Source organism: Caretta caretta, chromosome 1 (genome assembly GCF_965140235.1).
Source record: "Caretta caretta isolate rCarCar2 chromosome 1, rCarCar1.hap1, whole genome shotgun sequence".
Classification (NCBI taxonomy): Eukaryota; Metazoa; Chordata; order Testudines; family Cheloniidae; genus Caretta; species Caretta caretta.
Window position 1 is genome coordinate 33,503,164 of NC_134206.1, and position 26,925 is coordinate 33,530,088.

Genomic DNA, 26,925 nt, shown 5'->3' on the forward strand with positions numbered 1-26,925 from the left:
AAAGTGGAATTGTGACTTATCTAAAACCTTTAATTTAAGGTGGTCTTGGGTTTTTATTTTTGCTGTCTGTCTTTTCCAAAGCCTCATGATCTATCAGGCAAAGCCAGATTACATAGTTTGAATGCAGAAAAGATGATTGATTATGCTGCTCAGTGAATCTGTGTCCCCTAACAGTGTTACTATTTTCCATAAATCGGTGTCTTGTGTTAGGGCAAGTAACATCTTTGTGTATCTGCAGAAGAGGTAACACATTCTGAGAAACAAAGTTACTGGTCAACAATCTTCTTTTCCTGAGTCTCCTAATAATAGTAAATGCATACTCTTTTTTTTCCTCATTAAAAGCAAAATAACATTTCCTTTTTTGCACATTTTAAAGGTCTATTTATTTCTGTGTAAAGGGAAAGGATTATTTGAAGAGATCATTAAATCTGAGAGAGTTGTGCAAAATACACAATATAGAATATATACATATTAATAAAAATATGCTGTTTCCTATTAGTGAATTCTAAAGCAGATTCCTCAGCCAGTGATATTGGTGCATCCATTGCTGGTAATTGATATCCTGGTCTGTGTTCTGAGGAACCACGAACCTTTTGTTTGTTTTGTGTTTTCATTTTTGCCTGATACTTTGAGGACAAGATAAAATGAAATATCTTGAATATTTTATAACAGAAATATTAATGAAACAGCTATAGAAATAATCTGACTCTTTGAGTATTCGTAATTGGTAGACTAAACCAAAAGAAACTTGAGTTTAAGCCATTATAAGTGTCCCTACAGCCTTTTGGACCAATTTTAACTAATTTTCATTTAAAATAGCACTTGAAGTTAAACTGATACTATTTTTTTCATATATACAAACCTTAAACCAGTTTCCAGTCTGGCAGAATTGTACCTCCCAACTCCTTAGTTTCCTTATAGCCTCATGTTAGAAATTTTGTCAAATGCTTTTAAAATCCAAATAAATGTTTACTGGTTTTCTTCTCACTGTTCATTTTTTGTTGGCATGCTCAAAGTATTCTAGTAGTCCAAGAGGCCCATTTTCCCAGTATAGATGGGTAGGCTGGTATTTGCCCCATTATATCATGCTTAGACAATTGTTTTATAAAAAACTTTTCATGTGGCAAGAGAAAAGTGTGTGTGTGTATATATGTGTGTGTGTGTGTGTAGAGATAGATATGCAAGGTTTGGCAAATGATAGAAAGTAGGTGTCTCAGATTCACTAAGGGCCTTGTCTACACACACAAGTTGCACCACTGTAACTATGAATTGTGGCTTTGTCTGTCAGGACTTGTCTGCCCCCTGCTGAATGCCTCACCATCCTGATGCCTCTGCACAAGGTAAACCTATTCAGACTGGCTACCAACAAGACTTAAGCCCAGGCTACACTTAAAAATTTGATCAACTTAGCTAAGTCACTCGGCTGTGAAAATTTTTTCACTCTAAGTGCCATAGTTAGGTCAACCTAACCCCTGATGGACACGTGGCTAGGTCAATGGAAGAATTCTTCTGTTGACCTAGCTACTGCCTTTGGCAGATGGATTAACTACATCAATGGCAAAACCCGAGCCCTCGATGTACGAAGTATCTCCACTATGGCACTCCGGTGACACAGCTGCAGCACAGACATACCCTTATTCCTCCAGAGGCCTAGAAGGGCCAAGAGGAGATACTTACCAATGAGGAGATACCAGCCTACTTAAGAAGGCTTGATTTCTGCTTCTGAGGGTAATGCTAGGTGAGACTGGGACGGAGGAGGTCAGGGCCTTGCCCCCAAGAGCTTTAACTGAATGCTTGCATTTGAGTTTTGTTTGGCTGTCTATGCCATTAAATAAATTCTGATCTGATTATTTTGTTACTTAACTGTTTAGAGGCTCATGCCAATCCTATGACACAGGCCACCCCACTTCAAGCAGGTGACCAAAACTTATGGACTACAGCAGGAAATGCCTCCAGTACCGTACTTGGCCCGGGGGGGCACTACAGAGCAGCCCCAGCTGCCACACTGATATAACTGTATGCCCTTAGTGTGGCTGTAGTGTTAGGTATATAAAAGTACTTTGTCAGAATAGCTATTCCTGTATGAGAAGGGGAATAAGCTACACTGTTTTACTGCTGTAACTGCATCCACATTGGGGACTGTACCAGTATAACTATTTAGGTTAAAAACATCACACCCCTAACAGAAGTATTTGTATCAGTACCAAATGTGTGTGGACAGCAGCTTTGCACGTTTTAGAACGAGACAGTGACCTTGGATTGGGAAGGAGATTGAGGGTGCGTGACTCTCACTGAGATTGTTAGTATTTAATAGTATTGCTTCAATTGTGTATATAACTTTTACACCGTAACTACAACAGGAGGGTAGAAAGCTGTAGTAGCTTCATTCATGTTCAGTACTGTTTCTGAGAGCAAGGCTGTGGAGTGCAATCTTATATATCGTGTTCGTTACGAAATGGTGCTACCTAAAACGTTACAAAACTTTTAGTGATTTTCTTTGAGCTTCAGATTTCTTGCATTTTCACATATTCCAGCTGTTACTGTTGGACTCTTGGTATATAAGTGCTGTACATTAATTTATAAATAACTACATAGTCATTAAAGGAAATTTCTGTACTGTTTAAAAAGTACAATCACCTTAATTTTCAATTAATTTTTAATTAAATGAAGAGACTGGAAGCTGCCATCTAGTCTCTCTTCTGGCCTAATATGTGAAATAGGAAGTGATGTGTAGTGTGTGAGATCACAAAAGAAAATGAGGACAACTAATACTATTATGTGTAAGAAATTGTTATATTCTCATTTGTTTAATATTGAGAATGAATTATGATATGTATGTTTTGCTAGATCTTAAGCTGAGCGCTAAATTGATTTACATCAGCCGAAAATCAGGCCCACTGAATCATCTAAACTTATATTTCTACTTGTCTTAGGCCAAGTTCTATATACTATCGAATGAGTGTTATTTTTTTCAGTCTATCATGTACATTCATCTACTGACTAGCACTCCTTTGACACAAACGTAGGAAGTAAGGGCATTCTTTGGAGGCATGTCAAATCCTTTCAGTTATATCGATATTACAACAAGGACAAATGTCTATTTTAAATTGTTCTGAAAATTCAGTTTTTAAATAATACTCAGGTATCTGAAGGAGTTTAAAGAAACTTTAGTTTATTTTGAACTGCATAGATGTCACATCATTCAGGAACAGATTATAGCCATTTGCACTTGCTGCTCAATCTTGTTTGTATTTGAATTGTTTCTGCCTGCCTGTGCTATACAAAATGCAAGTCTTTTGTGAAATTTAAAGTAGTGGAGTGAGTGTACTCCACCAGATTACTGTTCAGTGCCACATACAATCAAACCTAGAAGTCGGTGAACCAATTGCAACAGCATTTTTTCCTGGGTTTAGTTATAAATTAATTAGGGGTAACAGGACAATCATTGATACTGTAAAATCATGGAAGTTGGCCACAAATCCTGTTATACTGTTTTAGGATACAAAAGGGACAGTTCGTTCTTGATGTTTGCAAACAATGGCAGCCTTGTTTAAAGAAAGCTAAGATTTCAAAAACCTGCCTACATTCATTTCATATTCTCAAAATATCTATTGCCCTAGTAACAGACAAACTAAAAGAAACCAAATCTCACTTGAACATAAATAAGAATGGCAGATGTAATGTATTGAAGTCCTAGGTGTGGATAAGTTATTAGAAAAGAATAGACATAGTAGGAAAAAGTCTCAACCAAATATTCAATACAGGAATGAGTACAGTGGTTACTTATCTTTTAAAATTGCCTACTGTGAGACCATATAACTAGAGATAGGTTTAAGCATCAGTCTTCATCCAGTTTTCCCCCAAATTCCAGGGTATTAAAATTAATCTGCAAAACAGAGTTGCTAACAGTGAAAGCACTTTATTGTGCTCATTTTAACTTAGTGTTCATAATATGAAACACATTAAAAACATAATATGAAAAACATTTTGTTTTCCTTGAAAGATAAGAACAAACAAAAGACAAGTGCAAAGTACAGTAGAATCTCAGCATTATGAACAACTCAGGAATGGAGGTTCATAACACTGAAATGTTTGTAACTCTGAACAAAACAAAACTTTCAGAAGTTTACAACTAAGCATTGACTTAATACAGTTTTGAAACTTTACCATGCAGAAGAAAAACTTTTAACCATCTTAATTTAAATGAAGCAAGTACAGAAACAGTTTCCTTACCTTATCAAATCTTTTTAAAACTTTCCCTTTATTGTTTTAGTACTGTACTGTACTTGCGCTTTTTTCCCCCCTCTGCTGCTGCTCATTGCTTATTTCTGGTTGCAAATGAGGTGTGTGGATGACCAGTCAACTAATAACACTGCTGTTCTATTGTACTGCGCTTAATAAGGAAAACTCAAATGCATAAATACAAAATAGGGAATAACTGGCTGTCGGGTAGTACTGCAGAAAAGGATCAGAGTTAATAGTGGGTTACAAATTGAATATGAGCCAAAAGTGTGGTGCCGTTGTAAAAAAGGCTAATATTCTGGGATGTATTAACAAAAGTGTGCTATATTTAAGGCCCTTTATTTTCCGTTTTTATTAGGGCTATCAAATAATTGCAGTTAACTCATGCGATTAACTCAAAGTTAATCGCTATTAATCGCAGTTTTACTCGCATTGTTAAACAATAGAATACCAATTGAAATTTATTACATATTTTGGATGTTTTTCTACATTTTCATATATATTGTATTCTGGGTTGTAATTGAAATTGAAGGGTATATTATTTTTGATTTACAAATATTTTCACTGTAAAAATGTTAAACAAAAGAAATTGTATTTTTCAGTTCACCTAATACAAGTACTGTAGTGCAGTCTTTGTCATGAAAGTGCAGCTTACAAATGTAGATTTTTTTTGTTACATAACTGCATTCAAAAATAAAATAACATAAAATGTCAGAGCCTAAAAGTCCGCTCAGTCCTACTTCTTGTTCAGTCAATTGCTAAGACAAACAAGTTTGTTTACATTTGCAGGAGATAATGCTGCAATTTTCTTATTTACAATGTCACCAGAAAGTGAGAACAGGCATTTGCATGGCACTTTTGTAGCAGGCATTGCAAGGTGTTTACTTGCCAGATATACTAAATATTCGTATGCCCCTTCATGCTTCGGCTACCATTCCAGAGGACATGCTTCCACGCTATTAAAAAAAAAAAAAAATGCATTACATTTGTGACTGAACTCCTTGGGGGAGAATTGTGTGTCCCCTGCTCTGTTTTACCTGCATTCTGCCATATATTTCACGTTATAGCTGTCTCAGATGATGACACAGCACATGTTGTTCATTTTAAGAACACTTTCACTGCAGATTTGACAAAATGCAAAAAAGGTACCCCTGTGAGATTTCTAAAGATAGCTACAGTACTCGACCCAAGGTTTAAGAATCTGAAGTGATTTCCAAAAGCTGAGAGGGATGAGGTGTGGAGCATGCTTACAGAAGTCTTCAAAGAGCAACACTCCGATGTGGAAACTATAGAACCCGAACCACCAAAAAAGAAAATCAACCTTCTCCCGGTGGCATCTGACTTAGATAATGAAAATGAACATGCATCGTTCCGCACTGCTTTGGGTAGTTATCGAGCAGAACTCGTCATCAGCATGGACACATGTCCCCTGGAATGATGGTTGAAGCGTGAAGGGACTTAAGAATCTTTAGCGCATCTGGCACGTGCCTGTTCTCACTTTCAGGTGACATTGTAAAGAAGAAGCAGGCAGCATTTTATCTGCTGTAAATGTAAAGAAACTTGTTTGTCGAAGCGATTGGCTGAACAAGAAGTAGGACTGAGTGGACTCGTAGGCTCTGACGTTTTACATTGTTTTATTTTTGAATGACGTTTTTGGTACATAATGCTTCATTTGTAAGTTCAACTTTCATGATAAAGAGATTGCACTACAGTACTTGTGTTAGATGAATGAAAAATACTATTTCTTTTGGGGTTTTTTACAGTGCAAATACTTGTAATCAAAAATAAATATAAAGTGAGCACTGTACACTTTGTATTCTGTGTTGTAATTGAAATCACTATATTTGAAAATGTAGAAAACAGCCAAAAATATTTAAATACATGGTATTCTATTATTATTTAACAGCAATCGCGATTGATTTCTTTAGTTGCTTGACAGCCCTAATTTTTATTTATTGGTGTTTATTACTATAACAACAAAAATAGGTGAAAATCTGTAGGAAAAACTTAATTTTTCTGGGTAAATATCAGGGTTTATTTTGGTGGCTATAAGGATGGGAAAAAAGTATTCAGTAGATTAATGCTCTGAATAATGGAATTCAGCGTGGCTTGCTGTAGAACTAAAACAGAACTCAAAACATAATACCACCTCCAAGTTGAAGAAAACAATATCTCTCTAATCCCCCAAATAAAACTTTTCATTTGAATGAACAGTTTACTGTTGTAAACTTAGAACTATTAGCCTATACATATTTACATTTAATAATTGGGTCACACCATTTGCTGGACATGTACTGAACTTCATCCTTTCCTTCCTGTTTTTATTTTTGTAAAACTTTCGAATACTTCCTTGTGTTCTGAAACATATTTTTAAACAGATTTTCATTTTGTTCCCATGTTGGTGTATCAGATCTTTAAACTGTTATCTGCTAACAGCTTGAAATGTTTACGTGGTGGCATGAGATTCATCAGTCCGTTCAGATGTGCACGCACTTCAGAGCTTGCGTCTATACCTGTTTGTATGCATCTTCTAGACTAATACATAGCTTTATTTCAATGGACAGCTTTGCATATACACATAGACTAATGTATTGTAATGCATATATCTCGTGCACTGTATTTTCCTAATAAAATAAATTATTTTTATTTTGTAGGGTGAAAATCGGGGGGGGAAAAACAAATACTTTTTGTAAAACCCAGGGGTTTTTTGTTTTTGTTTTGTTTTGTTTTGTTTTTTTGTTTGTTTTTGTTTTGGTAAAAATTGGTTTAAACTGAAAACGAAGGGGCTTATATATAAGACATGGGAGGTAACTGTGTTCTGCTGTACTTTGCACTGGTCAGGCCTCACCTGAAGTTCTAGTCCAGTTCTGGGCACCATACTTTAGGAAATGTAGGGACAAATTGGAGAATGTCCAGAGGAGAGCAACAAAAAGTGTAGAGAGCCTGATCTAGGAGGAAAGCTTAAAAGGAGGTATTGTTTCATATTCTCTGTGTGTATATAAAGTCTGCTGCAGTTTCCATGGTAAACATCTGATGAAGTGAGCTGTAGCTCACGAAAGCTCATGCTCAAATAAATTGGTTAGTCTCTAAGGTGCCACAAGTACTCCTTTTCTTTTTGCGAATACAGACTAACACGGCTGTTCCTCTGAAACCTTAAAAACACTGTGCATGTTTAGTCCTGAGAAAAGAAATCTATGAGGGGGACCTGATAAGTCTTTAAATATGTTAAGGGGTGTTATAAAGAGGACTGATCAGTTGTTCTCAATGTCCACTGAAGATAGAATAAGGATGGTGAGGTAGTGGAAAGGTTACCAAAGGGGAGGTTGTGGAATCCCCATCACTGAAGGTTTTAAAGAATAGGATAGAGGACAAATATCTGTTAGGGATGGTCTAAGTATAACTGTGGTCCTGCCTCAGCTCTGGGATGAAGTAGATCAGTGGTTCTCAACTAGGGGTATCCAGACGTCTTCCAGAGGATACTTCAACTCATCTAGATATTTGCCTACTTTTACAACAGACTACATAAAAAGCACTAGCAAAGTCGGTATTAACTAAAATTTCATACAATGACTTGTTTATATTTCTCTTTATAGTATACACTCAGATGTAAGTACAATATTTATATTCCAATTGATTTAATTTATAATTATATTGTAAAAATGAGAAAGTAAGCAATTTTTCAGTAATAGTGTGCTATGACACTTTTTTGTGTTTTTTATGTCTGATTTTATAAGCAAGTAGCTTTTCAGTGAGGTGAAACTTGAGGGTACACAAGACAAATCAGACTCATGAAAGGGGTACAATAGTCTGAAAAGGTTGAGAGCCACTGAACTAGGTGACCTCTGGAAGTCCCTTCCAGCCCTACATTTCTATGATCATATGAAAATATGCTGTAAAGGGATTCACAAGGAAAGGGTGAAGTGATTAATACACAGATGAATATTTGACTTCATTTTCCCTATTCTCCTTATTGATTACCTAGAAAGGTCCTTGAACACAAACCTGCAGGAGGAATCGCTGTGGCTGTAAACTAACAACAGTGCTGTGCCAGATTACACCAGCAGAGAACTGGCCCCTTATGTCTGTGAATTGTAATAATTCTCTGTCTTGCTCTTTGAAAAGCCAGTGAGCAATGTGTTTACCCCATTTTTCTCGTTAAAATAAGTGAAGGGTGGTCTAAAACTTCCCATAGCTGTCAATTATTCATTATCTACTGCAAGTAGATGCTATTTGTTGGTGAGTGAGGATAGAACAGTTTAATGCCTTATATTTAAACAGCACCCTCAAACCATTCCAAAACACATGGTATATGTTAGAACTGACTGTAGTCAACAGATCATTGAGGTAAGCCATGAGGTAAGCTGTGAGTGCATAACCCAGAAAAACTTTATATTGTCTCCAGTTGCCTGTTTAAAAAAAAAAATACCAGTTCCCCTCCCCCAAATTCTCTTCTCTTCCCCTAGAAACAAAGCCATGTTTGTTCCTTTTCTGCCTGTGAGGTCTTTGCTGCCTGCCCTGTATGGGTGCAGAGCCCCATATTTAAATGCTTTCCATACCCAAGAAAGGTAAGAAACCGGATACACCAGGAAACTGATAAATCCCAGCTCTAATAGATAAATGACGTTGTTTGCCTTTGAATTAAAGCCATTTAAAATTAGCTATGTATGTAAGGATCATCACAAGACCATTTCAGTCTGTAAGTGGCAATCAAGGTGCACAAAAACAAAGATGCTTACGTGAGATCATATTGATAAAGCTTATTTAGGTAGCTTTTACTGTGCAGATTTCAGCACTCTTTCCTTGCTTAGTCACAAAGCTTTTATCCACACTCACTGTTTCTTATTTGAATATTTAGAGCAAAAACAAAAGCTTGCCCCAAGGTGATACTTTGGGTATGTAATTAAGAGTTAAAAGTTTTAAAGATTATAAAAACTTGTTAATTTTCCTTGTCCTTTTGCCTGAAGCAAGGTATCTTCACTGCTAGTCATGGTGGATAAATCAATGATTTTTTTAAAATGTTTTTTTTATTTAAATTGGATTTATTTTATTTTTGTTGTTTAAATTAAACATTTTTATTTTTTAAAATTGTTTAAAATGAAAGCTGAATTTAATACAAAATGTGTTACGGTCTAGATTTATAATCTTTTTAAAGGTTTAAATAAATACGCTGAATCCATGAGACTCTATCAGAATCTTTATATATAAAGAAAGAATCAGGAGAAAAACATCTACCGTTTGAAGTCAAGCTTTATAAATAGGGCACAATAGGTCAACCTAAGCAACTTAAGAATCTGTCTCATTTTCAAGAGACTTAGGCAAGATGAGGAATTTAAACTCCAGTCACTTTTACTTAGACATATTTGAAAATTTTCCCAGGCTGACCTGAAATAATCAGTTTAATTCACTGACTAGAGTTAATCCTTCTGCTTAATAAATCATTTAGTTTTAAATGTGAAACCTATTTTGGATACATAAACTTCTCTTATCAAAACATTTAAATCAAAATACATTTTATATGCTGTTGTGTGTCTATTAAAATTCCTGTTACCCTCCAAATGCAGCTTGACAAAAGTAATGAGCAAAAAGTTAATTATCTATTAAAAAAGCAAAATAACATTCTAAATGTTCTAAAAGTTCAGTTTAAAAGAATTTGAAAATATTAAGCTATATAGTTTCTCCAGTAAATGCATCTAGTTATAGTGTGTACCCTCTTAGGTAGCAAAAAGATGAACCAAATGTAATGCAAAGGCGCTATTTAGTTGTAAATCAAGGTCTTTTAAGGGGTACGCCAACCAATGAGAGAATGCAACTTTCTTTAGATAATAACTGAAGTACAAATGGAAAAGTTGATTAAAATTGATTATTTAAATTGAGGCTTTCCACATGGTGATTTAAATCAATTCACCCAGCTCCTAGTATTAAATATCCTGTTTGAAAACAGAATTGTAAGCAGTAAATTCTGATTTTTTTTTTTTTTGCTCCTGAAAATTAAAAATAATGTACTTGTTAAAGTCATTATTTGAATTTAAAAGTTTTCTTCCTTTTTATGTTAGCTGCAATCATGGTGGATAAAAAACAAAATTTTAATAAGTATAATTTTTAATTTTCAAATTTTTACTTAAATTTTGTTCTAGTTCTTCCCATATTAGAGTAAAATTGGTTATGTGGATGATTTGTACTTGTTTCTTCAGTTAGTTTCCTACTGTTAGTAGAATGTCAGATTTTACAGAGGTTTTTTTCCTACTAAGAAGTTTCACATTTAAAAATGCTCATCTGTGCTGGAAAGAGACAAAGTCCATGGTCTTAATTTAACAGCCTTACTGTGAGAAACAACAAAACTGATAAATAGGGCTGTCAGGCGATTACAAAAAATAATTGTGATTAATGCAGAAACGGTTGCAGGATCAAAAGCATTTATGGTTTAATTCATTGTAAATTTTAACCTAAAAGTAGCTTAATTTTGGAAAGTTATACAAAGGTTTGACCTGATTAAAATCAGTGTTTTGTTTTTTAATCAAGTGATTTTAAATTGCCCTTATTCTAAATCACCTGTAACCAGGGTGGAGTATTTAACATTTCAAAAGTTAATGTCTGTCTGCTAATGACATTTAAAATAGAGTATAACTTCTGTAATAAAATTTTCTGAAAATATTCTTTATCCAGTAAGGATGTTTCAAAAGACTTAAGTTAAATGACCATATTGATTTGATTATTTTTGCTACCTAGATCTATTAATTACGGGTTTCACATTGAGCCCAGAGGCTGCTGATTGTCTCTTTAAAACTAGAATACTATCTGATCCAATATTTATCTTTTATGTATTTAGTTTCTGACTTATCAGTAGGGTGTTTGGATTAAACACGTAATCACAATTGTGGTTTTGCTGGCTCAGTAGTTTAGCTGCCTGGTGTGTCCTGCATAATATCTGTGAGGCAAAGCAGGGAAAGTTGCTGCTGGGGTGGAGTTGGAGTGGCTGTCTGCTGACTTTGAACAGCCAGAGATAAGGGCAATTAGAAGATCTCAATGCAGAGCTATGCAGCTGAGGAAAGCCTTGAAAGAGTACTTTGTCAGCCATGGTAATGTGCTGTGCTGGACAGTGCTGTACCTGGCCCTGAAGTTTGGGGGTTGTTAGGAGTTGTGCAGCGTTTGGCATACATTTATGAATATATCACACTTTTAATGACGCTATGAATTATGTGATGGTTAGTATAATAATTACAAATGTACAGTGAGTTTTTAACTGAACCGGTGAGTTCTGTTTCAGAGTAACAGCCGTGTTAGTCTATATTTGCAAAAGGAAAAGGAGTACTTGTGGCACCTTAGAGACTAACCAATTTATTTGAGCATAAGCTTTCGTGAGCTACAGCTCACTTCATCGGATGCAACAATGAGTTCTGTGGTCCTGTTCTGTTACAAGTAATGTGCTTTGACTAGCATTAGGCAGTCTGCCATATATGTTATGAAGTAATAAAGATGAATTTATTTCCAAAAAATAAAAAGTATTGTATACCAAAAACACTGCAAAAAATGTACAGTTAAACAATACAGTGCAAACTTATAAATTAATGGAACAGAGCTTTAAAAGTAGAATAGTAAAAAAAGTTCCAGTCTATTTCTGTCAAACATACACCAATCATGCCACTCTCGGCCATTGTTTGTGAAGCTGTAGTTTTCCTTACTGTCCCATGGTATGATATTGTAGGGGTAGGGATGCAGCTTATGGTGCCACCTGGAACACTGCTGAAATGGACTTTTCCATTGACTGAAAAGGGAGGCAAGCCCATGTCTGTTGAACCTGTAAGTCAACAAGCGCCTGCAGCATCTGTGTTTGCTGCCTGAAAAGCCCCATTATGTCCTGGTGCATCTCCGTCTCCTTTTCCTGCTGCGATTCTTAGGCCTTTTGCCTGTCAGCTTTTTCTTTCTTTCTACAGACTGTCTTGCTATATTCAACCTCCAGGCCCACAGTTCATAATCCTGGCGTGCAGGATCTCACTGAACGTGTCCTCCCTAGTCTCCTTTTTCTCTTCATCAGGGTCAGGCGTTCCGAGCGTGTGGGGGGAGCCCCCCTCAAGGCCATAATGCAGCAGCTAAAGATAAAATAGACAGATGTATCGTATTTATAGTCACAACAGAAAGCATAAGATAAGATTCAGAATTCCCTTTCTTATTCCCATAAAACTTTTAAATAAGATATGCTTACTGACACTTCAGCTTTAGACTGCCTTTGCACAGCACCACTCTCCAGCCACAGCCATGGTGAGTATGGCCCTCCAGAGCTGAGAGGTGGAAATGAGGAGGGGATTGTTTGGTTGCATAAAACAATAACATTTCGGCCCCTGTTTGTATGAGTACAAGTACAGGGTGAAGGCACTGAGTATTGGCACTATTTTCCACAGGCGGTGGTGATTTTAGCTGATATTTCACTCCTGAGGGTCACAAAAGTACAGAAAACACAACTGATGCTGGCATTCCAAAGTTGCATGGGCCTGTATGCCACTAGCCCATTTACTGAAATGGTGCCTGCTAAAGTCATCAAGGAGTGGCGTGGGGAAGTGTTCTACTGTGGAGGAAGAAGTAAGGCAGACATCCCTAGAAATCTTTACAAGAGGATTGCCAATTATCTCCATGAAAATTTCACCGAGATCTCCTAGGAAGCTACAAGACACAGCCCTGGGTACATAAACTGTTCTGCATGCCTTCTCTCCCCACCTAACCCTAGAGGGGAACGAAAAGCAGATGACAACTCTGCCTCTGTTGGTTGTGCCTCTGCCTCTTCTCATATGAGTAAAACAATGAAAAGTCAATAGCTGTGTTCTGCTAACTTGGGGTTGGGCCAGTTTCCACTTCACGATTCAACATTTTAAAGGAGAATGCATGCAGATACTTACCTGAGATTGAACTCGTCCATGCTTGACTGCTGGGAGTGTCTAGACTACAGTGGAGCCTCAAGAAGATCCTGGCTTGCGACAGAGCTGGACTCCCCTGCCACATGTCCCTCTTGCTCCTCCTCCCCCACTATAACTCCTGAGGGCTCGTGGTGGGGTCTCCACCAAGTATGGCATGCAGCTCATTGTAAAAGCAGCAGGTCTCTTACTCAGCACCAGATCAACTTTTGGCCTCTGTGGCAGGGTGGACTAGATGCAAAGGGCCCCTGCTGGAGGCCTCGCGGCCCTGTGTCACCCTGCCCCAGAATAAAGCAGAGAGAGGTCCTCCAGGCAGTCTAAAGTGGTTGCAGAGGAGCAGCCAATCTGGGACCAGAAGGGCTCTATATAAGAGAAGCAGTAGTGCAGAGAAGTTCGGTTGCAGTGTAGAGCTCAAAGAGGAAGGTCCAGGTGCCTCGCTGGCTAGACAAACAGCTCATTGCAGAGAACTCACCAGACAGAACCGAGCCCAGGAAAGGCTGCTGAAGACCGGGTGCCTGGCTGGCAGGAAGAACAACAGGACTAGCGGAAGGTCAGTGCAGGCAGGCTGAAGCCCAGGGGGACTGAGCACAGAACCTGGCCAGGCCAGCAAGGGTACAGCTGGTCTGGTTAAAGACTGAGCCCAGGGAGGCCTGCTGAAACACCATCAGCTGTGGGTACTGAGATGGGGTCTGGCTGGGTGGTTGAAGAAGGGTGTGCCTTTGGGAGAAGCCTTAGAGCTACGGCCTCATACCAGGGCCAACATGAGAACTTGGACTGTATACACCGGAAGGGGGGACAGTGTGTGTGGCTTGACCAGAGGGCTGAGCTGCGGAAGACCTGCTGAGAGAGCCATCGGCTGGGGGGCGCTCACAAGAGGTGTGTTCCACCCTGATACAAGAACTGAATCAAAAGCAGGTTCACACCCAACCAACCAAAGGGGGCTGCCCCACAAAAGGTACTGTTTGCAGGCACTATTGCCCAGAGAAAGGGAGTGCTCGCAAGAGGCGGGTGCCGACCCCGTTACAGCCTCCCTAGCCTTGTGGTATGTCTTCACACAACAAGGGAGAGCTCCTAGTTGTACTTACCAAGCTGGGCTATACACATGGGGATCTTAAAGTGGATATGGCTTCTGGTCTCTGTGACCTCTGGGCAGCAATGTTCACAATTGTGACCAGAGCAGTGACAGGCAGGCATTGTGGGACAGCTGCTGGAGGACTGTTAGAGATGACAGAGTGCACACAGTGGTTTACACTTGCACCTCATTGACCACAGTACGATGACCATGGCTCAGTACCATTTGCGGAGGTGGTGTTACTGTGTTTCCGTAACAGCACTTACGTTGGTGGGAGACGATTTTGAGTGTGAACATATACACAGGTCAATATAAGTCATCTTGCATTAACTTAACTTTGATTATACATTCCAGTCTCAGTAAGCAGCACCTCTGAGTACTGTAGCAATTTTGTATGCAGTGTTCTTGTAGTCATATTGGTCCCAGGATCTTAGAGAGAAAAGGTGAGTGAGGTAATATCTCCTACTGGACCAACTTCTGTTGGTGAGAGAGCTTTGAAGGTTACACAGAGCTCTTCTTCAGGTCTGGGAAAGGTATTCAGTGTGTCACAGCTAAATACAAGGTGGAACAGATTGTTTGGCACCACCTACTATAAAGAACTCGAAGACCACAATTTACCCAGGAATTAATGGATATCATCAAATCCTTCCCCAAACAACTCTAGGAGAAACTCTACATCATCATCCCCCATGACTCCTCACTCCATGGACCTTCTACATACTTCCCAATATACACAATCAATGGAACCAAGGCAGACCAACCATATCTGGCCATGGAACTTTTAGTGAAGGAATATCGGGACTCATAGAAACATCCTCTAACTACTCACCACACAAAGGGCCAGCTTCCTCTGGGACACAACCAATTATCTTCAGAAACTCCGCTACTTTGACAACCTACCTCAGAACACCATTCTTGCCACCATCGATGTCACCTTCCCATACACCAATATCTGTCACAATGACCGCATCACTGCTTGCTTCAAATATCTACTAGAGTACCTAGACAATGGACAACCCTCAGATATCCACCCCAAACCCACCACCAAACTCATCCATTTCATCCTTACCCATATCAATTTTACATTCAACAACCAACACTTTGTCCAAACCATGGGAACAGCTGTGGGTACTAGGATGGCTCCCCAGTATGCTACCTCTTCCTAAGGAAGAGGAGGGATTTCTGGACAAATGCACCATGAAACAAATGATATACCTGAGATACAGCAATGATATTTTCATCCTTTGGACAGAAGATGAAACTTCCTCATAGATTTCCACCACAACTTCAACCATCCATTAAACTCTCTCTGGAATACTCCCTCAGTAGCGTCAACTTACTGGCCGCCATGATCAACTTCAACAATAGAAACATACAGACAACTATGTACAAAAAGCCCACGGATCACCACACATGCTTTTAATACCAGTAACCACTTCAAACATACCGAGAAATCTGTTACCTACAGTCAGGCACTCAGATACCACAGAATATGCTCAGAGGAGAAAGGCAAGGGTATATACCTTAACACTGTCATCACCAAACAAGGATAATCCACTAGAGAGCTACATCACATGATGGAATGGGCCACCCGAATAGCTCAGAAGAACCTGTTGCCATATGGAAAGGAGTAGCACCTATGTTACCCTTGTGGTGAGTTTGCTGTCTGTTTGTGCGCTTGCTGCTTGACCGTAGTGTATAATGGGGACTGTTTGGCGGGGCTGTGTGCTGAGCCTAGTGCCTTGCTAGGCAAGGTTGAGAGCTTCTTAAAAAAGCTTTGATCCCTCATCCCTTTAGGATCTGTTAACCAAGGGGCGGGGCTACTTGGAGAGAACAAGTGTTTAAAAATCCAGCTCCTAAATGACTAGAGGAGCTAGTGAACAGGAGGAGCAAATGGGAGTTTTGCGAGGGAATGAGATACACCTAGCATTCTCTAAACTTAGGCCAATAGCCCACTCTACCCCCCAAAAAAAGAAGCTGCAAGAGGAAAAAGAATGCAGGTAGAAGTCCACAGTGGAGTGGGAGCTATCCAGTTTATTGCATTGAATGCAATATGTATGAATCAGTGCAAGGAGCTCATGGCCCTTAGAGGCAGAGTACGGGCTCCTGAGACCAGAGTGGCTGAGCTGGAATAGCTGAGGGACACGTAGGTACATACATGAGACTTTCTGGGACACAGTAGAGCAGTCTCACCCCCAGTTTGACAGCCTCTGTGCCGTTGGGAAGGATGAAAATCTCAGGGAAGGAGAACGTCAAATTGGAAGAGAGAAATGATGATGTCATGGGATCCTCTCACACTGAGGATACCTCTTTGAGGGAGGGGGCCCAGTTACAAGGAAGAAGCAAGTAATTGGAATGGGGGATTCGATCATTAGAAATATAGCTGAGTTTCTGATGAATGAGAGAACCACATGGTGAATTGCCTGCCGGGTGCAAAGGCTGCAGATCTCTCAAAACATCTAGACAGATTTATGTGTAGTGCTGGGGAGGAGCTGGTGGTTGTGGTACATGACATAGAAAAAGCTTAGGAGAGAGGTCCTGGAGGCCAGATTTAGAGGACTAGGAAGGAGATTGAAGTCCAGGATCTCCATAGTAGCATTTTCTGAAATGCTTCCAATTCCACATGCAAGGTCAGTTAGGCAGAATTGCAGGGTCTCAATGTGTGGATGAGACAATGTTGTAGGGGAGGAAGGGTTTAAGTTTATTAGGAACTAGGGAGCCTTTTGGGAAAGGAGGAGCTTATACAGGAAGGATGGGCTCCACCTAAATCAAAAGGAAACAGATTGCTGGCATGTAAAATTAAGAAGGTCATAGAGAAGTTTTTAATCGAAGGGGGCTTAGGGAAAGCCAACAGGTGTGGAGGAGCACATGATTAAGACAGAAACATCCCATGGGGGGATCTGTTAACGGGATTTTTTCTAGTAAAGAAGAGAGGTTAGAAGTTGATAAAGTACGGGTAGGAACTGAAGAGAAACATTCAAATGAAAGAGTCCCATTCATTTACTTCACATGAAGGCAGACAATAAACAGTGGCAAATGTTATAAGTGCTAGAAGTCTAAATACTACAAATGGGTGGACTTGAGTGCCTTGTATTAAATGAGGATATTGATATAATAGGCATCACAGAAACATGGTGGAATTATGACAATCAATGGGACACTAATACCAGGTTACAAAATATATATAGGAATAACAGAATAGGTTGTGCTGGCGGGGGGGTGGCACTATATGTGAAAGAAGGCGTAGAGTCAAATATTAATCAAACTGTATCCCAGAATCTGTATGGATAGAAATTCTATGCTTGAATAATAAAAGTGCAGCAGTAGGTACACACTATGGATAGGGCCCTACCAATTTCATGGCCATGAAAAGTGTGTCACAGTCTGTGAAATCTGCCATTCCCCATGAAATCTGATCTCCCTGTGCTGCTGGGAGCCTGGGGCTCCTCCCTTTTAGTCTGGCTGGGCTGTGGAGGGACACTTCTGTGCTGGAGCAGCCTGGGAGCTGGGCTCCAGGCTTCCGTCCCCTCCCACTCCCATGTGGCTCCTGGCACGGCTCCGGGTGCCAAGCTTGGGGCTTCTGTCAGTGACAGTCCGGACAGCCTGGGCTCTGGGCTTCTGCCCACTTCTCCTGCGGCTTTGGGCACAGAGCTCAGGGCTTCATTCCCCAGCAGCTCCTGCTGGTCTGGGAGCTTCTGCTCCCAAAGGCTGCAGCTGAGGCAGCCCAGGCTCTGGGCTTCTGCCACCACTTCTGGCTCCGGGCATGAAGCTTTCTCCCCCCGTGGCTGCTGCCAGGGCTGGGGACTTCTGCTCCCAGCAGCTGCAGACAGGGCAGCCTGGGCTCGGGGCTTCTGCCCCACTCCACTTCATCTGAGGTTTGGGGCAACCTGGGCTTGAGGTTTCCAACTCCCCCACCCACTCTCCCGTGTCTCCATCCGGGGCTTGAGACTTCAGCCCTTGCAACTGCAGCCGAGACTTGGAGTGACCAGGTAGGGGTTACTGCCGGGGCTGGAGCATCCATTTTTGCGGGCAGGGCGGGGGCCACGAATTGGCCAGGGGACCCTACCTTAATCTGCCACTGGCCTGGATTAGCAGCAGGAACTCCTGGCACCTACCCCCCTCTGGGCACTTCCTCTAGCCCAACCCTGAAGGCAGCACAGAAGTTAGGATGGCAATCTTGGGACCCCCTTACTATAAGAGCTTTGCAATTCCCTCCCTTCCTTCTTCCCTCCCCCCCATCCCATTTTGGGTCAGGACCCCCATGGTTAGAACACCCTGAAATTTCAGATGTAAACATCTGCAGTCATGAAATTGACCAATTAAAAAATCCTCTGGCTGTGAAATTAACCAGAATGGACCAGTGAATTTGGTAGGGCCCTAACTATGGATCACCTGACCAGGACGGAGATTGTGAAATGTTCAGGGAGATTAGAGAGGCTATAAAAAATAGAAAACTCAGTAATAATGGCATATTTCAACTATCCCCCTATTGTAGGGATGGGCAAACTTTTTGGCCCAAGGGCCACATCAGGGTTGCGAAACTGTATGGAGGTCCGGGTAGGGAAGGCTATGCCTCCCCAAACAGCCTGGCTCCCGCCCCATCCCACTTTCCACCCCCTGACTGCCCCCCTCGGAACCTCCGACCCATCCAACCCCCCGTGGTCCTTGTCCCCTGACCGCCCCCTCCTGGCACTCCACCCCCCCTGCCCCCAACTGCCCTGACCCCTATCGACACCCCTGCCCCGACAGGCCCCCTGGGACTCCCATACCTATCCAACCCCCCTGGTTCACAGTCCCCTGACCACCCCCCCAAACCTCCACCCCATCCAATGACTCCCTGTCCCCTGACTGGCCCCCGGGACCCTCTGCCACTTATCCAACCCACCCACCCACCCCGCCCCCTTACCATGCTGCTCAGAGCAGCAGGACTAGCAGCCGCGCCACCCGGCTAGAGCCAGTCACGCTTCCCGTGCGGCAGCGTAACTACGGGGGAGGGGGGACAGCGGGGGAGGGGCCAGGGGCTGGCTTTCCCGGCCGGGAGTTCAAGGGCCAGGCGGGACAGTTCCCCAGGACGGATGTGGCCCGCGGGCTGTAGTTTGCCCACCTCTGCCCTATTGACTGGGTACATGGCACATCAGGAAGGAAAGCAGAAATAAAGTTTCTAGACGCTATTAATGACTGCTTCTTGGAGCAGCTAATCCTGGAACCCACAAGGGGAGAGGCAATTCTTGGTTTTGTCCTAAGTGGAGCACAGGATCTGGTCCAAGAAGTGAATATAGCCAAACAGCTTGTAATGTGTTAACTCCTTATGCTAAACTGTCTGTTCCACCTTGTGTTTAACTGTAATACTGAGTACATTTCCCAACCCTGAAGATGACCTCTGTGTAATCTTGAAAGCTTGTGTCTCTTACCCACCTTGTCTCTACTATAACATTTGGCAGGAACGCTATCAATTTGAAATCTAGTCAGTTTCAAAATGTGAATTAAAGGAATTTCAGGACTTTGGAAAGGGGAAGTAATTGGTTAAGAACAAAAAAGTTGGACACATTTGACTGCTTTTTTTAAATTTAAATTACAAAGTTGGAAGATGAAGAGAATGCAGAACATGATGTATCTAAATTTTTGTGGTGTCTTATGACATTTTATGCCCCAAAATTAATTCAAAATGGTTTATATAGGAGTAGTGCCATGTAGATTTAAACCATGAATGAATTACTGTAAACAAAAGTTAATATTAAATACTATGAGTTGGTGGAAAGTGTTCTAGAGAGTTCCAACGGGGATTGATATGTGTCATTTATCATATTCATTTGTGATCTGGGCAAGGGACTAAACAGCATGTTATTGAAATTGCAGATAAAATTAAAAATGGTAGGTGTAACTATCAGTGAGGACAAGAATAATGCAAAGGAATTTAGAAAAGTTACAAATGCACTCAGGAAATAAATTCAGAATAAGGAAATTAGATACTGCATCTGAGAAACTAATCCAAATCTGAGGCTATGTCTACACTACCACGGTAAGTTGACGTACTGTGTGCAACTCCAGCTACGTGAATAATGTAGCTGGAGTCGACTTACCTTACATCGAGTTATCGCAGGGTCTACACTGCGGGGGGTCGACGGTTTCTCCCATCGACTTACCTTACTCTTCTCATTGGGGGTAGAGTACAGGAGTCGACTGGTGAGCAATCTGCTGTCGATTTGGCGGGTCTTCACTAGACCTGCTAAATCGACTGCTGGTGGATCGATCTCAGACCTTCGATCCCGGCTGTAATGTAGTTGTGGCCTCAGATATTAGAGAGCACGGAAACCTGGAAAGTAATAAATGTTTGGGCTTTTTTATTTGGATTTCAACATAGACCTATTGCATACAAAAAAGACTGTTAAATGAATGTTCTTTAAGTTGCAAAGTGAAGCATTTGGAAGCTAGGAAATGCCAGACTTAAGAATGGTTGCCCATGCAGGCTTCATTTGGCCAGTTTATGCATCCTACCTACTAAGTGAATGTGCAGGGATTCTGTGGAAAAAAGTATTGTGATAGTGTAATTAAAGTTTGTATCATAATGCATATGCACAAAGGAGTTGAACTGCAGCAGAACTACAGCCGCATAGGCTGCGAACTAAAAAAAATCTGGCACTTCCTAACTTTTGAGTACTTGACTTTGCAGCCTATTCTTTTAACATAGTTTTGGGGATGTAATTTCCTAGGTTTATTTTAAAGGACAAAAGTAAAAGTTTCAGCTGTAAAAATCTCACCATCATGCTTCATTAGCAGGTTTTCTGTCATGAACCTTCAGCAATGCAGCACAGACTTCTACCATTTATACTTTAGGTAACTACTTTAGCTGGCAGCAGGAGAAGGCTGTAATTCCACATGGGGGGAAATGAGTCACTGGCACAGTGACCATGTGCTGCGTCTAGAGGGTGATTGTTGGGAGTCTGACACAGCTTTCTCTCATTCCCACTCCAGGAAGTGGGGTACTTCTGCTCCATATGGAATCTCTAGATGGAGGATGGGCTGTTGGGTCCTGGGGATTTAAGGGGGGAGCCAGAAAGTAAGGATTACAACTCAGTTAAATCTGTATCTTGTTTCACAGACGAGGAAAAGGCACTTCTCTACTGTGAGGGTTATTCTCCCCCAGCTGCATAACAAATGCCTGCTGCAACCAGTGGAGGTGTGAAAGCTTTTTTAAAAAAAAAAAAAAAAAAAAAGTCACAAAAATCCTTTATAAGGGAAAGTGTTAACCTAAATATGAGGTCACTGGTATCTTCTCCTATTTAAAAAACAAACCTAACCTCTGTTCTAGGTGCCCTATTAGATTATAATTAAAAATTTGGTCAAACAAAGACAAAGCAGCTGGCTTTTCATTACACCAAAACAGCCTGTTAGCCAAAAACCAAACTCCTACCTCAGTTCCCATAAGCTCTAATCCACTTCCCAATAAAAGAAAATCCCCACCATTCTGCTTCCCTGAATGCCTGCCCTGGTAACTGTGTTTGCAGCATGTCCTTGCCACTAACAAATTAGTAAACTCCAGCTCCGGCACCTGTGCTGATCCCAGCCATGGCAGTGTCTCATGGGGAAAGAAGCAGGCCTTTCAAGTAGGCAGGTCCCAAGCTATGTTGGGCTTTATAAGTCATAATCAGCTTCTTCGACCTTGTCTTGATTAGGAAATAAAGTGTGTTCATGCCATGTGTTACCTCATTTTAGTTAACATGTTAGCTAAAATCCCAGCGAAGACAAGATAACTCTAATTTTAACACATTACCAGGTAAAGGTAAGCACTAACGGAAGGCCTGCAGTTCACTTCAGCCTGCTAACACGTGGAAACTAAAACTGCCTTGGCTTCACTAGGATTTTACCTCATGTTTCCTAAAGCTTTTTAAGAACACACCTTTTTATTTTCCCTTGTGAAGATGCTTGCTGTACATACTCTCTACTCAGAGGAAAGAGGCGGGGGGAAAAAAAGCACCAGTGCACATCCTTGAGCTCTGGTATCACATGTTCATGGAGATGCCCAGCTTTACAATCGTCTGCTACCTTCTGTGTCGGCTTTAGTTTCCAGGTTGATTTAAAGGTGTTCCGTGTGACAGTGCATTGCATCATCTAAACTTGAAACGATTAGGTGTGAATGACAGTTAGTTGCATGGTCTGCATCTGAGAGAGGAGTTTGTAACTATCTGTGCAAATGTGGAGAAAGTTGTGGTCACTGCTGCTGTATGACATCAGCTGCTGTCCGATAAACACCACCCCCTTAAATCACGCACTCTATTGACAAACATGCCCTCAGTTAGAGGGGCAAATATAATCTTTGCCATATCCTTTGGTTGCTTCTCCCAGCCCACCATCATCACCTCAATCTAACCTGAACTGATCTTCATCCAGCTCACTCTCATCTATGCCCCATATACTATCAGAGACTATGGAAGGTGCTCAATCATACTGTCTGAGATAAAATGGAGTCTCAGAGTTGAGTATTGCCAGCATATTCTGTGGGGAGAGACGGCAAAATCCATTCCTACTCACTAATCATCCCAACCTCCATATTGAACAGCAAAGATGATGGAATATACCTGTATTATTTCCCCCCAAAGGGAGGGGGGGGCCTCAGAGGGCCATAAGGACAGAAAAGCAAATGCCTAAAACTACCCTTCAGGATCTCTGACAGAAAAGAAGGAAGTTACAGGAAGCTAGCTTAAGCTGCTTGCACTTTGGGAGTAGACTAAACTCTTCACAGTCAGGGGTTTCAAAGACAGCTGGTACTCCAGAAGCAGCGTGGACTCTTGATAACCATTGCTGGGAGATCAGTGACCCGCACCACCAGTATCATTTAGAGATAAAAGCAGATTGACAAAGGTCTGAGGCTCCTAGATGCTGAGTTCTGTCATCTAGCCTTCTTCCTATTCTTAACTCAGAATGGAAGATTGTCATAATTATCCAGGTTGACCGTTTCAATGGGTGGTTTCTTAAGCAGAGGTTGTACGTGTTTCTTTAAAAACATAGTGTGCCCTGCATTCAGAGGTGGAAGTAAGCCAATATGCCCCAGTACGGCATACCAGCAAGAGCCAGTACGGCATACCTGCACCGGCTTTCCCAGATGGCAATTTAAAGCCCTGGGGTAGCGGCAGCAGGGCTCCGGCGGGGATTTAAAGGGCCCCAGAGCTCCAGCCGCTGCTACTGCCCCAGGGCCCTTTAAATTGCTGCCGGAGCCCCGCCGCCGCGACCCCAGGGCTCTGGCAGGGATTTAAAGGTCCAGGACAGTAGCTGTGGCTGGAGCCCCAGGGCCCTTTAAATCACCAATGGAGCCCCGCTGCCGCTACCCCAGGGCTCGGGCAGCAGAGCTCAGGCAGAGCTTTAAAGGGCTCGGGGTTCTGGCAGCTGCTACCACAGCAGAGCCCCAGACCCTTTAAAGCTCTGCCAGAGCCCCGGGGTAGCGGTGGCAGCCAGGAGCCACTACCGCAGCTGGAGCCCTGGGCCCTTTAAATCAAGATTTAAAGGGCCCACGGATTTAAGGCCCTGCTTCTTCCGGTTGAGGCCACGCCCCCTGCTCAGGACTCCAGCATACTGGTAAGGCCTTTAACTTACTTTCACCCCTGCCTGCATTCCTTTAAAACAAGGCATTAACAAGTGCCATCTGTGGACACAGCACTTGGCCCCTCACCAACTTTCACTGGTCAGGAAGGACATACAGTGGAACCTCAGAGTTACCTCAGGCATGGAGGTTGTTCATAACTCTGAACAAAACATTATGGTTGTTCTTTCAAAAGTTTGCAACTGAACATTGACTCACTACAGCTTTGAAACGTTACTATGCAGAAGATAAATGCTGTTCTTCCTTCATTTTTTTTTAGTAGTTTACGTTTAATATTGTACTGTAGCGTGTTTACTTTTTTTTTGGTCTCTGCTGCTGCCTGATTGCATACTTCTGGTTCCAAATGAGGTGTGTGGTTGACTGGTCAGTTCATAACTCTGGTGTTTGACAGGTTTCAGAGGAACAGCCGTGTTAGTCTGTATTCGCAAAAAGAAAAGGAGTACTTGTGGCACCTTAGAGACTAACCAATTTATTTGAGCATAAGCTTTGTGAGCTACATCCAGTGAAGTGATGCATCTGATGAAGTGAGCTGTAGCTCACGAAAGCTTATGCTCAAATAATTTGGTTAGTCTCTAAGGTGCCACAAGTCCTCCTTTTCTTTTTACTCTGGTGTTTGTAACTCTAAGGTTCTATTGTAGACTCAAAAGCCAGTTGTGAAACAAAGTTTGCCCATCACATCCAGAGTCTCAGCGTCACTTGCCTAATTCTGAATCAGAGACAGCTTAGCCTCCAGCCTTTCAAGATCCCGCTTGGCTGCAATGCTCAGAGTTCAGACCATGCTTTGCATGTCCAGTTTTCTCTGCAAAATGATAAGAAATGTCCTCACAACTGGGGGTGCTGAAATCTGCCCCTGAAGCAATGTAGTCTGGCTACAGCAGAAAATCTGTGCAGACTAAATCTGTTGTTTGAGAACCTGCAGATACCATAGTAGAGACTAAGAATCCTCCTCTGTGCCTATTGAATAGCTACTTCAAAAAAGTCTTAACTGTTTGCAACTAATATTTTAGAGCCTGTGTCTTCTGCCACCACCATCTTTCTTCTCCCTTCATCCATCAGAAATTATCACCAGAATGAGCTGAGAGGATGAAGCTGGGGAAGAAGATGCATAGAAAAGCATCACAGAATAGAGAAGTTCTGTATGACTTTAGTAAAACCACTGTCACATTACATTTCAGTTCTGAGTGCTTCAAAACCAGACTTAATGACAAATTGGGAGGGAGTTTTAAGAACTCTAAATGAGGGATTGATTTTATTTATAGACCTAAGTGTGTACATGTTGGCTGAACAGAGGGTAGGAACATACAAATATCTGAAATTTTCAGCACTAAGGATGGTGAAAAATTGCTTAGGATTGCACAGGAAGGTATAACTGGATGTATAACTGGATGAAATTTGAAGGAAAAATTAGGTTGACTGTTGTAAAAAGCTTCCTTGACACAATAAGATTCTACTATGTAATAGTCTCTTAGGGGAAGTCATAAAAGACCATCAACTGGGTCATTTAAAACTAGAAAATGTATCGGGGAATTATTCAAAGTAAGAGGACAGAGATGAGATTCAGTATGTGTTTTGTCATTTAAATATGTAGGGTTCTGTGAAAGCAATATCGAGTCATCTCAAGAACATGAGTTTAATGTGCCTGGACTTGTCCTAAAGATGAGAATAAACAACTATAAAAAGTAGAGGTGAAAATCATCAAATTTTATCTTCATGTTTGGATTACTGCCGTTTGGAATGAACAGCTGTGTTTTGGTACCACCTTTAAACGATAGAGCCAGCGTTTCAAAAAATGCATGTACAAGTTGAGCGCGTGCTTTCTTGAAAATTTGAGCATACTCTGATCCCACAACAATAGCATCTGCCTATTTTGGGCTTCTGCCTCGCAACCTGTGGAAAATCAGTGCAGCTGTATGGTCTGTAGTGCCGTGGTTTGCAGTGGGTTACAGGTTCTGTCAAATTACTTTCAGCATGTTTCTTTCCTTTCCTGTATGTTTGAATGTCATTTTAAAATGTACATTTTATTCTTTTGACTCCATAGCTATGAATCAGCGCATCAGCCAAAGTGCTCCAGTGAAACAACCACCCCCACTGGCTCCTCAGAGTCCTCAAGGTGGAGTGATGGGCGGGGGCAGCTCCAATCAGCAGCAACAGATGAGACTGCAACAGCTGCAGATGGAGAAAGAGAGGCTGCGACTGAAGCATCAAGAACTGCTTCGGCAGGTGAGGCCACAGGTTAGACACAGACTTCCACTATATTTTTTGTATGTTTTTGTTGTTGCACTTACGTGGCAATTCCAGCAAGCGTAAAGCACCAGAGACCACACAAGGACTTGGCTACATTCATTATGATGTCACCTCAGTAGCAGAAGCTCTCGACCAGTGGTTTTCAAACTTTTTTTTTGGCGACCCGATGGAAGAAAATTGTTGATGCCTGCGACCCAATGGAGCTGGGGATGAGGGGTTTGGGATGTGTGAGGGAGCTCAGGGCTGGTGCCGGGAAAGAGGGGCTCAGGTGTGGGAGGAGGCTGTGGGCTTGGGCAGGGGGTTGGGGTGCAGGAGAGGGGTCAGGGCTCAGCTGGGGATGCAGGTTCTGGGGTGGGGCTGGGGATTAGGGGTTTGGAGTGCAGGAGGGGGCTCCAGATTTGGGGGGGGGGCTCAGGGCTGAGGCAGAGGATTGGGGTGTCAGTTTACCTCCGGTGGCTCCCGATCAGCTGTGCAGCCGGGGTACAGGGGCAGGCTTCCCACCTGTCCTGGCACCGTGGACTGCACTGCGCCCTGGAAGTGGCCAGCAGCAGGTCCGGTTCCTAGGTGGAGACGCACAAGCAGCTCCACGCAGCTCTTCCCCGCAGACACCACCCACTGCCTAAAGGGAGTGCGGAGCCAGTGTTTGGGGTGGGGGCAGCGCGCAGAGCCCCATGGCTTCCTTGCCTAGGAACCGGACCTGCTGCTGGCCGCTTCCAGGGCGCAGCGCCTTGTCAGAACAGGTAGGGACTACTAGCTTTTATTGGCCAGCCGCCAGGGTCCCTGGGTGCTGAGCAAGGCGACCCAGTACTAGGTCGCGATCCAAAGTTTGAAAACCACTGCTCTAGACTTGCTAGATGCAAGAGTTTTTC

The 26,925-nt window shown here is 42.0% G+C and overlaps 1 protein-coding gene across 14 annotated transcripts in view; it reads left to right on the top strand.

The window, feature by feature from the left end:
- YAP1 (Yes1 associated transcriptional regulator) overlaps positions 1-26,925 on the top strand; it is a 184,394-nt gene that overhangs the window by 115,789 nt on the left and 41,680 nt on the right. For 8 of the 14 annotated variants that reach the window (XM_048843668.2, XM_048843687.2, XM_048843705.2 and 5 more), the window contains one exon: positions 25,851-26,044. In XM_048843668.2, coding sequence (XP_048699625.2) covers positions 25,851-26,044 — 194 coding nt within the window. The remainder of the gene's footprint in view (positions 1-25,850; positions 26,045-26,925) is intronic. The other 6 variants (XM_048843677.2, XM_048843696.2, XM_048843737.2 and 3 more) reach the window with 1 other exon arrangement.